Genomic DNA, 16,552 nt, shown 5'->3' on the forward strand with positions numbered 1-16,552 from the left:
TATTTGGGTGTGTTCATTTTTGTATTTGATGAAATTTGTCTAAAAATGGTCCAGTGCATTTCTTCTCATTTATCTTTTATCTTTCATTGATTAAATTTCTCATTCCTTAAGGTCATTCTTGTTTTACAGTGCTCTTACACTTTATTTTCTTATGGTTTTAGTGCTATTATAATTTATTGCTTATTCCTGTAATTTTTAGGGTTGTGGGACTGAAGGCGATCATGTCAAGTTATTCTGATGCTGTCTTCTGTCAGTAGTTATTAATCTTTTGAGAGTCATTGACTTGGACCGTGTGGTGAATTCCATGTACCCTCACCTTGTTTTGTTTAAATCCATAGCCATGTACTGCCTGCATCCTAAGCAATGACCAAATGTTATTTTGAGCATTACTCGTTTTGTAGGCATGGGTTGGGGGTTGGGGGGGGTGGGAATGGGCCTTTGTTTTTAGTTATATTGGTAGTATTATAAGCCTATTCCTTGAAGAATAATGTTACTCAGTTTCTATGAAAGAAATATTTATGTAGCAATAGAGTTAAATATAAAGATATTTGTTTTTATAATATTAAAAAGATAGAGCTACTTGTTTCTAGTAAGCAAACTTTTATAACATTTCCTTTTTTCCTGTTTTTTCTAGGTTTAACTATAGATCAACACATCATCTTGCATCTCATGGGTTCTATGAATTTTTAAACTGGTTTGATGAAAGAGCATGGTATCCACTAGGAAGAATAGTAGGTGGTACTGTAAGTATCTCTGCAGTTATTTATGTTAATCACAAAGTTTTATAGTTATTTGAGTAAATCATTAGTTACTAAGGTGATGGAGATCCTTGAAACCTTTGTATAGTTAACTAATACAGTTTTCTGTAGCTGATTATCCAGTATTTTTTTATTTACTAAATCTCTTCCTGACACTCCCTCCCCACCCCTTCCCTGCACATGTTTGTGTTATCTCATACTAGCCACTATTTCTAACAAGGGGAGACTGGGAGGGGAGATTTCTTGTCATAGTACATCTTAAGTTCAGGTTATTTGCGGTTTTATTTTATTCTTTAACAACTTTGTTGAAATCATATTTTTTGGAAGGAAATCGAAATTTAGAAGAATCAGATAGTTTCAATTTTCAGGTCCTAAAGCTGCCCTAAATTACTTCAGGTAATTGAGTATTGATCATAGCTCATGGGAAGCTGTTATATTCAGAATGTGACATAAGGGAAAATATGTATGGGATCTGGAATGTAGGAAGAATGTTAAAAAGAAAATGATAGGTAGACATCTATGGGGAACATATATTTAGCCTTATTTTTTGTTAGAAGTTTATCACTTTTGTTAGATTTCTTAACCCAAAGAAACTTTGACGTTGTTGATTATCTGCATTATATATTTGTCTTTTGTTATGTTAATTTCAGTTTATTTCCTTCCCCACATTTTCTTGAGATTATTTTGATGTTTTTCTGACTTCTTGATACTTTACTCAATAACCTTTCTTTGTTTTCATTTCATTTCATTTCATTTCATTTCATTTCATTTCATTTATTTAGAGAGAAAGCGCACACAAATGGGGGAGAGGTGCAGAGGGAAAGAGAAAGAATCTTATGCAGGCTCCACTCCGAGTGCAGAGCTGTACGCAGGTCTTGATCCCACAACTCTGGGATCATGACCCAAGCTGAAACCAACAGTCATGCTCAACTGACCACCTAGGCACTCCTGATGTATTTATTTTAAAACTATAAATTTCCCAATAATCACTGTTTTCGCGGCATTTCTAATGTATAAGGTTTGATACATAGTATTTTTATTTTCATTCAAGTTGAAATTTAATTTCCATTATAATTCCCGCTGGTACACGGATTATTTAGAATTTGAGTTTTAAACATAAGAGGATTTCCTAGTTATCTTTTTTTACTTTATGCTTCTATTATGGTTAGAGAACAAACAGAAATTTCAGTCCTTTGAAATTTTTGAGACTTGATTTGTGGCCTGGCATATAGCCACATTTTATAAATGTTCCCTCTGTGTCAGAAGAATACGTTCTCCATGATAGTGAGATGTTTTTCTAATCTGGGGCATCTTCTTATCCTTGATGTAAACAGAGATACAAAAACAAGGAGAGGAGTCATGATGGTCTCCAGGGCAGATAAGGAAAATATATCTTGTTATATACCTTAGTGCAGTATTTGATGAGTACAGTTTGTTTCCTGGCATGTGTATAACTTTTTATTTTGAATTCGTCGTCACTGGAGGGCTTGTTTTCTTCTCCAAGTGTCCTGGTATTTGGGACCATTTTTGTAATACTTTTTTCTCATTTGCTTTCACCCTAGCCAATAGGGGTTTTACTGGTTTTAGGACAGTTTTTAGAGGTTATTTCTCAGCTTGAGGCTTCTTACATCTGAAGTTGTTGTAAATGTGGAACTCACATTTACACATGTATTGAATGAGTTTCTCATTTTGTTTCTATTCAAAGCTTTGGGAGTAAGGCAAAAAAGTTCCTTACTGCTTCCCTTGATGGGTGGGTATAATTTGTCTAGTCTAGTTCCATAAACAGACCCTGGGTTTGTGCTGGGAATTAGGTATTTTCTCTGATCCCTGTCTGGAGCCGCCCTGCTAGCCTCCAGTCTCAAAGATGTGTGTCCAGCCTGGAGTGTTTTTCTTTTCTCATTGGGGCTCCCTTGGCATCAGAACCTACTTTAAATTCCTTCTATGTTTTTGGCATCTAGAAGCTTCCCTTTCTTGTGAGCTTAAATATGTTTTTGTTGTTGTTGGGTGGGTGTTTTTGTTTGGTTGGTTTTTAAGGTCCTTTGCTCCTATACTTGTGTATTTTGGCTCTAATTTGTGTGTCAACTTAGTCTGCCGTATTATCTTGGATGTATTGACTACCTTAAGAGGTATTTTCAGATTCATTTTCATTTTGTTTTTTAATATGGCTGTCAAAATCGTGCGTTGGGACCTGGTATTCTGTGTGAAAAAGCACAAAATTTTAGTTTTATTTAAGAATTGTGATGATTGCCACACTTTACCCCCTTCTTTAATCACATTCTCCTTCCATGCACTGAATAGGTATTGTGCATCTGTTTTATGCTAATTGTTGTTCTGGGTGCTGGGGAAACTTATCCTGCTCTTCCAGAGTTTATATTCTTTTAAGGGTGTTGAGTTTAATTGATAATAAATAAAGTAACGAAAAGTATGTTAAATGGTGGTAAGTGCTAAGGAGAAGAAGCAAGGGAAGGAGTTAAAGACCATAGAGGGTTTGCACTTTTAATCAGTATAGCTAGGAAAAGAAACGTAACTTTTTTTTGTAGTTTCTGTGATAAAAGAAAGGAAAGAATCTTTCAGGTGTTAGATAAGGATGGAAATGTAAATACACATTTAATCACCTATGAATAGCTCAAAAATAATATCCTACTTATTTTTCTCTGAATTCTCCTAATGTTATCATGTTCCTCTTTTAGGGTAAGGTTTAATTGTCCTCTTGTAGTTTCTTGTTATTCTCTTCCAGCCTTAAATACTAAGTGGTGTAAAAATGTTCAACCTTTCAGGATCCCAAAATAATTATCTTTGAATTCACCAATTGACTAGTTGTATTTTTTGTTTTGTTTTGTTTCCCTATTTAGAGTTGTTTACATTCCAAATCTTGGCTTTGAAAGGCAGGAAGACACTTAAATAATATGGCACATAACTTTTCTTCTCTTTTTTTCTCACTCCCCTTACATACACAAAAGTGTGGGCAACGTTGGAGCCTGTTAAAACCCTAAACTTAAGAGTAAGTTAGGGGGCACGTGGGTGGCTCAGTCAATTGAGCGTCCGACTTTGGCTCAGGTCATGATCTCACAGTTTGTGGCTTTGAGCCCCGCATCAGGCTCTGTGCTGACCCTTTGCTCAGAGCCTGGAGCCTGCTTCAGATTCTGTATCTCCTTTTCTCTCTACCCCTCCCCCGTTCACACTTTGTCTCACTCTGTTTCTCAAAAATAAATGTAAAAAAAAAAAGAGTAAGTTAGACGAAGACCCTGTTTTATAGTGAAAAAATAGTAGAATCTATAAGAAAGTTGCCGACAGTTTTCTATTTCTAAACATTTTCAGTTTTAATCATTCAGTCTATCTGATCGTTTATTTAAATATGTATTGCTCCATTTATAAGCTTTTCCTTTGTATCCAACACAAAAGAACATTTAGTTTTGTAGTGTAGAAGTTCAGTGAAGAAGGCAAACTGTTTTGAGATCTTATTCTCAAACTTACTATAAACAATATGTAATAATAAAGAAAAGAACTTATGTTAGTCTTTTTAATTCCCTTATTTTATATGCAGTTAAATTTTCCATTTTTGTCTTCCTAGGTTTACCCAGGGTTGATGATAACAGCTGGCCTTATCCATTGGATTTTAAATACATTGAACATAACAGTTCATATAAGAGACGTATGTGTGTTCCTTGCACCGACTTTTAGCGGCCTTACATCTATATCCACTTTCCTGCTTACCAGAGAACTTTGGAACCAAGGAGCAGGACTTTTAGCTGCTTGTTTTATTGCTATTGTGCCAGGTTACATTTCTCGCTCAGTAGCTGGCTCCTTTGATAATGAAGGCATTGCTATTTTTGCACTTCAGTTCACATACTACTTATGGGTAAGTAACACTTAATGTTTTGCTACCATTTAATACTCATGAACTCTGTGTGGAAATGCTGTAGGTTGTATACATTTGTCCTTTATCAATTATAGTTCCATACAGGGATCTATTTCTATTCATAATCAACTTAATAATGCCATAACATTTTAAAATGTCAGGTACTGCTCATGCGTGCATTCTCCCTTCCTCTTCCCCTCCTACCCCTGTGTGCATATAAGATTTTTTACAAGAATCTTGTTATGCCTGTTTTAACAGATGATGATAATATCATTTATATGTCATAGCTCCAAAAAAGAGGATAACAGAAAGCATCTATTGATTTTGTTTCTTTTTGGGTGGAGAGAGGGGTTAAAAATACTTAAGATAAGTTGAAATATGATTTAGTGACTTGGGATTTTGAATTCTATTGCAAAACTAGCATTACTTTGCTTTTACCAAGTTATTTCTTACCAATTTATATACCCTATATTTCCCTTTCTTGTCTTATTGCATTAGCTAGTACTTCCAATACGATGTTCAAAAGGAGTGGTGACAGGGGACATTGTTAACTTCTTCCTGATCTTAGTGGGAAAGCTTTGAACTTCTCAACATTAAGTGTGATGTTAGCTATAGATTTTTGGTAGATATTATCAAGTTGAGAAGGTTCCACGCTATTATTAATTTGCTGAGAGATTTTATCATGAATGGATAGATTTTTTCAAATGTTTTTTCTGTATCTATTGATAAAAGTTACATGATCTTTTTTCCTTGAGTTTTTTGATGTGATAAACATTAATTTTTTTAAGTTCATTTATTTTAAGAGAGCAAAAGAGAGAACGAGAGGAGTGGAGAGGGGCTGAGAGATGGGGACAGAGGATCTGAAGCATGAGCTAATAGAGAGCCCGATGTGGGGCTTAAACTCATGAACCTGTGAGATTATGACCTGAGCTAAAATCAGACACATAAAGATTGAGCCACCCAGGCACCCTTTAATTAATTTTCAAATGTTGAACCAGCTTTTCATACCGGGGATAAATCTCACTTGATTATAGTATATAATTCTTACAGTACATTGCTGGATTTGATTTGCTAATACTTTGTTGAGGATTTTTACATCTATGTTCATAATATATATGGCTCTGTAGTGTTCTTTTAATGTCTTTGCCTGGTTTTGATATTAGGATCATACTAGTCTCATGGAATGAGGAGGTATTCCCCTTATTTCTATTTTCTGAAAGATTGTAGAGAATTGGTATAATTTCTTCCTTAAATGTTTGGTAGAATTCATCAGTGTACCCACCTTGGCCTTTTGCTTTCTGTTTTAGAAGGTTATTAATTATGGGTTCAATTTCTTTAAAGGATATACAGATTTCTTTAGACTGTCTCCTTCTTGTGTGAGTTTTGGCAGGTTTTTGTCTTTCAGGGAATTGCTCCGTTTAATTTAGGTTCTCAAATTTGTGGGCATAAGGTTGTTCATAGTATTCCTTTATTATTTTTTTTAATAAATGCCCAGGGGAACTGTAGTGACATCACTTCATTCATTTCTAAAAGTAGTAATTTATGTGTTCTTTTTTTTTCTTAGTCTGGCTAGAGACTTACTGTTTTGGGGGTGTTTTTTTATGTTTTATTTGTTTTTTGAGAGAGAGAGCATACACGCACAAGTGGGGCAGGAGCAGGGGCAGAGAGATAGGGGGACAGACAATCTGAAGCAGGCTTCTTCTGGCTAGAAGTCCTGTAATTCTTATCTTTGTTCTACTTTGGGTAAGGTGTCTTTACTCTTTCTTCGTTCAGCATTTTTTCTTTACTTTTAATTTTCTGTAGTTTGATAAGATGTGCCTGGTACAGGGTAGTTGGATTTTTTTTTGGCATTTATTCATTAGTGTTTGATCTGTGGTTTGGTGTCTGACATCGATTTGGAGAAATTTTCTGTCATTGTTTCAAATATTTATTCCTTTCTCTCTTTTTTCTGGTATTTCCACACATGTATATCACACATTTTGTTGTTGTTCCACAGCCCTTGGATTTTCTGTTCTGTTTTGTTCCAGTCTTTGTTCTCTTTTCTTTTCAGTTTTGGAGGTTGCTGTTGATACCCTCTAGTTCAGAGATTCTTTCCTCAGCTATGTTCAGTCCATTAATAAGCCCATCAAGGGCATTCTTCATTTTTCTTACAGTATTTTTTATCTCTAACATTGCTTTTTGGTTCTTCCCTAAGATTTGTCTCTCTACTTACCTCACCCATCTATTCCTGCATGCTGTCTACTTTATGCATTAGAGCCCCTAGCATATTAATCAATTAATGTAATTAATGTAATTGTTTTACATTTCTGATCTCATAATTCCAGTATGTTTGTCGTATGTGGTTCTGATGCTTGCTCTGTCTCTTCAACTTGTGTTTTTTGCCTTTGGTGTACTTTGCAATATTTTTCTCATAGCCAAACATGATCTGCTAGGTAAAAGGAATTATGGTAAATAAGCCTTTAGTAAAGTGGATGTAAGGTGTGTGGAGAGAGAAAACATTCTGTAGTTTTAGGATTAGCTGTCTTTTAGTAAGCTGGACTGTAAACTTTACCAGTGTCCCCCCCCCCCCCCGCCCCCCACCTGCCTTCCGTAAGTAGATAGGGCTGGTTGGCTACTCCAGTTTGTCCTCTGTCATTTCCTCACTTACAGATCCAAGAGTTGTTGATTTTTTAGTCTGTTCAGCTTTTTACTTTTTGTTAGAATGGAATGATTCTGTACTTCTGAAACTAGAAACCAGAAGTATGTTGCCAAGTTCTATAAACTTAATGTTCTTTTTAACATGTAAAAGGATGTTACTTAGTACTGGCTTCAGCTTAAAGCTTGCATGTATTTAATTGTTTGTTTGTCTGTTAATTTACCTGTAGCCTATGCTCATACTCTTTCATGTTGAAAACTGCCAAAATTATTACATGTGAATATATTTTTTATACATTGAGTATATTTTTAGGTAGCTAGGTGAGTGGAAGCATTATTTTTCTCTTGAATAAATTTCATCTTTTAAAATTACTGAGCTCTTGCACATTTTCACTTTGGCAAGGAATTCCAGAGAAGAACAGATCAGCCAGATGGTTACTTGATACTGAGTTTCAGAAGAAAACACCTGTGAAGATGAAGATGCTGACAAGCAGTAGGATGCTGCTAATGCTGCTGTATTCACCCAAAAATGTTTAAAAACAAACTTTTTTAGTTTATTTTGTGCAGCTGAGAAAAAAAATGTTTTGGAACATCTGTTTAAGGCCTTCCAAATGACATGCAATTTTTTAAATTATAAAAGTATGTATGAACGTTGATAGATCTTGACAGTATACTGCCGAGTGGAAAAATAAGTTGAAGTAGGATATGTACAGTATAATATCCTTATTTAAATTTTAAACAGTACAAATTATACCATATGTTGTTTGTACCTATTTATAATGAAAGTATAAAAATATAGCATATATCCATCATATGCACCAACTTCATGCAGTAGGGGTGATTTTGAGGAAAGACTTTGAAGGAGTTTGCTATGTGAGTAAAAAAATGTTAATAAAATCAACAAGCAAATAGGTATTCTCATTTAGAAGTCTGGATGGGGTGGGGGCGCCTGGGTGACTCAGTTGGTTGCACTTTGGATTCTTGAACTAGGCCTTGGTTATGATACCGCGGTTCCTGGGTTCTGGCCCTGTGTCGGGCTCTGCACTAATAGCACAGAGCCTGCTTGGGATTCTTTCTCCCTCTCTTTCTGCCCCCACCTTCCAAAGTGAATAAACAAACATTTTTTTTAAATGTATGCGCTTTTATGTTTGGCTCCCATTCACTTAGCATAATCATTCATGTTACTGACATGTATCAATACTTCATTTCTTTTAATGGATAAATAATTCATTATATGGATATGCTGCAATTTTTTTTAACTATTATCAGTTGATGGGACATTGAGTTTTTCTCACATATTGATTGTAATGAATAATGCTGCTAACTTTTGTGTACCAAGTTTTTTGGGGGATGTATGTTTTCATTTCTCTTTAGTATATATCTAAGAGTAAAATTGTTGGTTCACATGGTAACTCTGGTTAGCTTTTTGAGAAACCTCGAGACTGTTTCCCACAGTGGTTGCACCATTTTACATTCCTACCAACAATGTAGGAAAGTTTTAATGTCTCTAAATCTTTGCCAATACTTAATGTTTTCTGTGTGTGTGTGTGTGTGTGTGTGTGTGTGTGTGCGTTTTAAGATACCACCTATTGGCATGAAGTGGTATCTCATATGGCTTCTTTTTATTATGGTAAAATACACATAACATGAAATTTAACCATTTAGAGGTGCCTAGATGGCTCAGTCGGTTAAGTGTCTGACTCTTGATTTCAGCTCAGGTCATGATCTCATGCTTCGTGGGATTGAGCCCCACATCAGGTTCTGTACTAACAGCACAGAGCCTGCTTGGGATTCTTTCTCTCCCTCTCTCTCTGCCCCTGCCCTGCTCATGCTCCCCCTCTCAAAATAAACATTAAAAAAATTTAACCATTTATAAGTGTAGAATTCAGTAATGTTAAATACATTCACCATCACTGCTATCCATCTCCATAGCTTTTCATCTTGCAAAACCTGAAACTATATCCATTAAACAATAATTCCCCATTCTTCGCTCCCCCCATCCCCTGACAACCACCATTCTACTCAGTCTCTGTGATTTTTGATTACCCTGAGTATCTCATACAGGTGGAATGATACAATTTTGTCTTTTTGTCACTGGCTTATTTCACTTAGCATAATATAATGTCCTCAAGGTTCATACATGTTGTAGCACAAAACAGAATTTCCTTCTTTTTTAAGGCTGGATAACATTCCATTATGTTTATATACCACATGTTGTTTATCCATTCATCTGTTGATGGATACTTAGGTTGCTTTTGTATTTTACCTATTGTGAATAATGTTGCTATGAACATAGGTGTATGGGTATTTGTGAGATCCTGCTCTCAATTCTTTGGGGCATTTGCCCAAAAATGAAATTGCCAGGTCATGTGACAGTTCTGTTTTCAATTTGTTGAAGAATTAACCATTCTGTTTTCCGTAGCCACTGTAGTACCAGTTTACATTCCCATCAACAGTACACAGGATTCCAATTTTGCCACATCCTTGCCAAAACCTGTGGTATCTCATTGTAGTTTTTATTTGCATTTCCCTGGTATCTAATGATGTTGAGCATCTTTGCTTGTGGTTAAAAGGCCATTGGTAGTGGCACATGGGTGGCTTAGTCATTTAAGTATCTGACTTCAGCTCAGGTCATGATCTTATGGTTCCTGACTTTGAGCCCCACATTGGGCTCTGAGCTCTGTCCTGTTAATGCAGAGCCTGCTTGGGTTTCTTGCTCTCTCTTCACTCTCTGCCCCTCCCCCATTCGTTCTCCCTCTCTCTCAAAATAATAAGTAAACTTTACATGAAAAGGCCATAGGTTTTTCAAAAATTGCGCCATTTGTATATGTGGAGAAATGTTTAGTCATATCCTTTGCCTGTTTTTTGAATCAGGTTTTTTGTCGTTGTTGATCAGTTTTAGAAGTTCTCTATATATTCTTGATATCAATCCTTTCTAAAATGCATGACTTTTGAATATTTTCTCCCATTCTGTGGGTTGCCTTTTTTACTCTGTTGACATTGTCTTTTGATGCACAAGTTTTAATTTTCCTTGAAGTTCAATTTGTTTATCTTTTCTTTTGTTGCTGTGCCTTTGGCGTCCTATCTGAGAAATGACTGCCAAATTTAATGTCATGAAGCTTTTGCCGTGTGTTTTCTTCTAAGAGTTTTTGGTCTTAGATTTATCTCTGAGTGAATTTTCTATATGGTGTTAGGTAAGGGTTCAACATCATTATTTTTGCACAGATGTACACCTTTCTCAGCACCATTTGTTGAAGATTATCCTTTCCCCCATTTAATGATCTTGGGACTCTTGTTGAGTATCATTTGACCATATATGCAGAGATTTATTTCTGGGTTCTTTATTCTGCTCTGCTTGTCTGTCTGTAGGTCTTTATAAAGCCAGCACCAGACTATTTTGATTACTGTAGCTTTTTAGTAAGTTTTAAAATCAGGAAGCATATTTTGTCTGGCTTTGTTCTTTTTCAAGATACTTTGGTTATTAGAGTTGTTTTGAGATGCTATATGAATTTTAGAATGGGGTTTTTACTGTTGCAAAAAAACATCATTGGGATTTTGAATCAGAATACATTAACCTTCATAGATTACTTTGAATATTATCATCTTATTATTGTCTTCCAGTTCATGAAAGAGCATGGTACATTTCCATTTATTTATGCCTTTAATTTTTTATAATGATGTTTTAGAGTTGTATAAGTCTTTTACCTCATTAGTTAATTCATATGTATTATTTTATTCATTTTGATACTATTGAAATTGGATTTTTTTTTCAGTAATTTCCTTTTCAGATTGTTCATTGTCCATATATAGAAATACAACTGATGTTTATGTGTTGGTTTTGTATCCCACTATTTAGCTGAATTCATTTATTAAATCTAACAGTGTGTGTGTGTGTGTGTGTGTGTGTGTGTGTGTGTGTGTAATCTGGAATTTTCTGCATAGAAGATCATATAATTTGCAAACAATCATTTTACTTATTTCTAATTTGGATACCTTTTCTTTTTCTTGCCTAATAGCTCTGGTTAGAACTTCAAGTACAATTGACCCTTGAACAACACCAATCCACTTATATGGGGTTTTTTGGATAAATACAGTTCAGTATATAAATGTGTTTTTCTTTTCTTATGATTTTTTAAATATTTTCCCTGGGGCACCTGGGTGGCTCAATTGGTTAAGTGACTGACTCTCGATTTTGGGTCAGGTCATGATCTCATGGTTGTAGGATCAAGGCCCACATCAGGCTCTGCTCTGAGCATGGAACCTGCTTGGGATTCTCTCTCTTCCTCTCTCTATTCCTGCTTACACACTCTCTCTCTCCTAAAATAAATAAACATTAAAGTAAAATATTTTCTTTTGCTTACTTTATTGTAAGAATACATTATAAAATACATGCAACATACAAAATATGTGTCGATTAACTGATCATGTTAGGGGTAAGGCTTCCAGTCAACAGTAGGCTATTAGTAAAGTTTGGAGAAGTTAAAAGGTATATGTGGATTTGCGACTGTGTGAGTGTCAGTGCCCCTAATCCCTGCGTTGTTCAGTGGTCAACTGTAGTATGTTGCAAAGAAGTTGTGAAAGTGGTGGAGGGAGGGGTTGTGAAAGTGGGCCTTGTCTTGTTCCTGATCTTACAGGAAAAGCTTCAGTCTTTCACTATTTAGTATGTTTGCTGTGGGTTTTTCATATATGACCTTTATTATATATGGTATATTAACATACACTGTTATTAAATATGTAATATATGTTATATATTAGTACATGATACTTTGTATATTCATATTTTAAAAAATATTTTTTATACATATTTCTCAGTTGGACTGAGATATTCCTCTAGAGGACTCCTTAGGAGAGTCTCATAAGAACAGTATTCATTCCTCAAGTCCTTGTATGTTTAAACCTGTTTTTCGATAGCTTGAGAGTTGAGCTGGATATAAAATTCTAGGTCATACATTCTTTGCTTGAATTTATTAAAATCGTACCACCTGCATTTTATTTTGCTTCCTACTGTCAAGAACCTAATTTCATTGTTTCATAAGAAAAGTGGTCTTTTTTTTCCCTGAAGTAATTTTTTCAATATCATTAAAATAATAAATTTTCTAAATGTGTCCCAGAATTGACCTTTCTGGTAATGGTGCTCTCTTTCAACATGTAGATTGATAACTATTTCTGAGAAGTTGTCTTTGAAATCTTAAATATCAGTTTATTTCACTGTTTTTCTTGGATTTTCTGTCTTCTATATTTCTTTATGACCCTTTTTCTTTCTCTTGGCTGAATACTGCTGGTATTCAATCTCTCTGGGAATTCATACTTGCTAAATTTGGTTTTTAGTATTCTGTTGAGGGTTTTTGCATCAGTGTTCATGGGTGATAATTGGTCAGTAGGTTTTCTTGTAGTGTTTCTGTCTGGCTTTGGTATCAGGGTATAATGTTGGCTTGATGGAATGAATTGGGAACACTTCATCCTCTTCAATATTTTAGAAAATTTTGAGAAGTATCAATAATATTAGTTCTTTTAAAGTTTTGTAAAATTTACCAATGAAGCCATCAGGTCCTGGGCTTTTCTTTGTTGAGAATTTTATTTTTTTATTAAAAAAAATTTATTTTTAATGTTTGTTTATTTTTGACAGAGAGAGAGAGAGAGAGAGACAGAGCATGAACGGGGGAGGGGCAGAGAGAGAGGGAGACACAGAATCCGAAGCAGGCTCCAGGCTCTGAGCTGTCAGCACAGAGCCAGACATGGGGCTTAAACTCACAGACTGCAAGATCATGACCTGAGCTGAAGTCGGATGCTCAACTGACTGAGCCACCCAAACGCCCCTTTGTTGAGAGATTTTTGATTACTGGTCCAATCTCTTTATTAGTTATAAGTCTATTCTGATTTTCTGTTTCTATGTGATTTAGTATTAGTAGATTTTATATGTATAGGAATTTATCCTGTTTCATCTCAGTTATCCAGTTTGTTAGAGTACAGTTATTCATAGCACTTTCTTATGATCCTTTTAATTTCTACAGAATTAGTAGTATTGTTTACATTTTCATTTCTGATGTGGTGATTTGACTTTCTTTTTTTTTTCTTAGTGTACCTAGCTAAAGATTTGTCAATTCTGTTGATGTTTTCAAAGGACTCTTTTTTGGTTTCATTGATTTTATTATTTTTTTATTCTTTATTTTGCTTACTTCTAATTTTTATTAGTTCTTTCCTTTAGTAGTTTTGGGTTTAGTTTGTTCTTTGTCTAGTTCCTTAAGTTTTACAGTTAGGTTGTTAATTTGAAATCTGTTTTTTTTTGTTTGTTTTGTTTTTTAATGATGTGTTTATAGGTATTTTTTCTCTTAGCACTACTTTGCAACCTCCCATGAGTTTTGGTGTGTTGTGTTTTCAGTTTCATTCCTCTGTAAGTATTTTTAAATTTCCCTGTTATTTCTTCTTTCATCCATTGGTTGTTAAGGGCATTTTGTTTAATTTCCACAAAATTGTGAATTTTCTCATTTCACTTCTGTTATTGGTTTCTAATTTTACCCAGTTGTGGTCAGAGAATATGCATTCTGTTGTATCTATCTCTGTAGAATTAATCTGTTGCCTAAGATATGGTCTATCCTAGAGTATGTCCCACGTGTACTTGAGTGGAATGTGTGTCCTTTTTCTTATTGGGTCTATTTGGTGTATTATGTGAAGTCCTCGGTTTCTTCTTTCTGGTTCTACCAGTTATCTAGTGGTGTATTGAAATCCCTAACTATTATAGAACTGTTTCTCACTTAATTTCTGTCAGTTTTTGCTGCATATATTTTGATGGTCTGTCATGAAGTGTCTAAATGTTGTAATTGTTATACTTACAGCATTGCAAGTTTTGTTAATATATACTGTCCTTTTTGTCTTGAAACCTTTTTTGATTTAAAGTTTGTTGTGTCTGACATTAGTATAGTCACCCATTCTCTGTATAGTAACAGTTCATTACTGTTTGCATGGAATATCTTTTTCCATCCTTTAAGTTTCAGTATATTTGTGTCTTTAGATCTAAAGTGAGTGTCTGGGAGGCAGAATATAGTTGTACCATGTGTTGTTATCTATTCCACCAGTCTTTGTCTTGATTGGAGCGTGTAATTTAATCTAAAATAATTATTGATAAGAAGGACCTTATTTCTGTCATTTTGCTATTTATTTTCATATGCCTAGTAGTTTTTCTGTCTCTCATTTCCTTTATTATTGTCTTTTGTCTTTAGTTTTTTTGTAGTGAAATGTTTAAATGCGTTTCTCATTTCCTTTTGTGTATATGTTCTTGCTGTTTTCTTTGTGGTTATCGTGTGGGTTACATTTAGCAATCTAATACTATACTCTTATTTCAGTTTATACTAGCTCATCTTTAATAATATATAAAAATCTTCTTACAACTCTGTTCCTACCCCCTTTTGATTGGCAATGTCACAAAATTAGATTTTTATACATTGTGTGTGCAAAAACATAAACTAATAATTCTTTGTATTAGTTTCTTAAAGTATGTAGAAGACTAAATTTGGAGTTATAAATCAAAGTTAAAATAATACTAGCTCTTGGGGTGCCTAAGTGGCTCAGTCAGTTAAGTGTCCAACTCTTGATTTTGGCTTGGGTCATGATCTCATGGTTCATGAGTTTGAGCCCTGTGTCAGTCTCTGAGCCCTGCCTCAGACATCCTCTCTCCCTCTCTGTCTGCCCCTTCCCTGTTTGCTCTTTCTCAAAATAAATAAACATTAAAAAAAAAATAATTGTATACACTAATAATTTTTGTTTGGCCATTTGGGGTCCTTTGTATTTCCATATGAATTTTATTTCCGAGTCTCCATTACAACATTCTTTTTTTAAGCGGCTTAATTTTTTTTTTTTTTTTAATTAATTCAGCAGATGCTTTTATAGAACACAGTGTGGAACTGGTGCTTTTATATATGTTGATTATTTAGAGTTAAATGAAGTTGGTGACCTGGTAGGGGAAATTGTGAGTTATCATATTGCTTTTTTTTTTTTAATTTTACTTTTTTATTTTTTTAAATTTACATCCAAATTAGTTAGCATATAGTGCAACAGTGATTTCAGGAGTAGATTCCTTAGTGCCTCTTACCCATTTAGCCCATCCCCCCTCCCAAAACCCCTCCAGTAACCATCAGTTTGTTTTCCACATTTATGAGTCTCTTCTGTTTTGTCCCCCTCTGTTTTTATATTATTTTTGTTTCCCTTCCCTTTTGTTCATCTTTTTTGTCTCTTCAAGTCCTCATGTGACTGAAGTCATATGATTTTTGTCTTTCTCTGACTAATTTCACTTAGCATAATACCTTCCAGTTCCATCCACATAGATGCAAATGGCAAGATTTCATTCTTTTTGTTTGCCGAGTAATACTCCATTGCATATATATACCACATCTTCTTTGTGCATTCATCCATCGATGGACATTTGGGCTCTTTCCATACTTTGGTTATTGTTGATAGTGCTGCTATAAAGGGTGCAGGTGCCCCTCTGAAACAGCATACCTGTATTCCTTGGGTAAATACCTAGTAGTGCAATTGCTAGGTTGTAAGATAGTTCTATTTTTAATTTTTTGAGGAACCTCCATACTGTTTTCCAGAGTGGCTGCACCAGCTTTTATTCCCACCAACAGTGCAAAAGAGATCCTCTTTCTCTGCATCCTCGCCAACATCTGTTGTTGCCTGAGTTGTTCATGTTAGCCATTCTGACAGGTGTGAGGTGGTATCTCATTGTGATTTTGAACTGTATTTCCCTGATGATGAGTGATGTTGAGCATTTTGAGTTATCATATTGCTTTTAAGAATGATAGAGTGACAAAATGATGAAAAGCATCCTAAGGACTAAAAGATTATGTAGTGAGGTTTTGTGTTCTATTTTTTAAACTAACATACTTAAAATAAATTGGGTTTAAAGTGGAAACAGCTTCAGTATTTGAAATGAGTTGGTTTGGAGTTCTGGCATAGAAAGCTATTTTCTGACTTGTGGCAAGATATTTGACACTTTAATCTCATTCACTTTCCTTATAAATGAAATAAAAATGTTTTGGCTACAGAGTTGCAATAGATAATTACGTTTATTTAATATCTGATCATTACCAATTGAAAATAAAAGTACTAACAGCTCTGACTACTCTGAAAAGTTGTTTGTAGCCAAATGACATTATGAAGATAAAAACATTTTACATGTAATCGCTAAAATGTAAATGTAAGCTGTCTACTGATTCCTCATCTGGTGTGTTTACTTTTAAACCAATTGCTGAACAAGTTACATCTTTAAAATTTTTAAGATAAAGTACTCTGTTTTCAAAGCACC

The 16,552-nt window shown here is 34.6% G+C and overlaps 1 protein-coding gene across 1 annotated transcript in view; it reads left to right on the forward strand.

Moving 5' to 3' along the window:
- STT3B (STT3 oligosaccharyltransferase complex catalytic subunit B) overlaps window positions 1-16,552 on the forward strand; it is a 105,921-nt gene that overhangs the window by 47,093 nt on the left and 42,276 nt on the right. Inside the window, exons 2-3 of the mRNA XM_023260648.2 lie at window positions 635-743; window positions 4,330-4,617. Of these exons, the coding sequence (XP_023116416.1) occupies window positions 635-743; window positions 4,330-4,617 (397 nt within the window). The remainder of the gene's footprint in view (window positions 1-634; window positions 744-4,329; window positions 4,618-16,552) is intronic.

This window comes from Felis catus, chromosome C2, assembly GCF_018350175.1.
Source record: "Felis catus isolate Fca126 chromosome C2, F.catus_Fca126_mat1.0, whole genome shotgun sequence".
NCBI lineage: Eukaryota > Metazoa > Chordata > Mammalia > Carnivora > Felidae > Felis > Felis catus.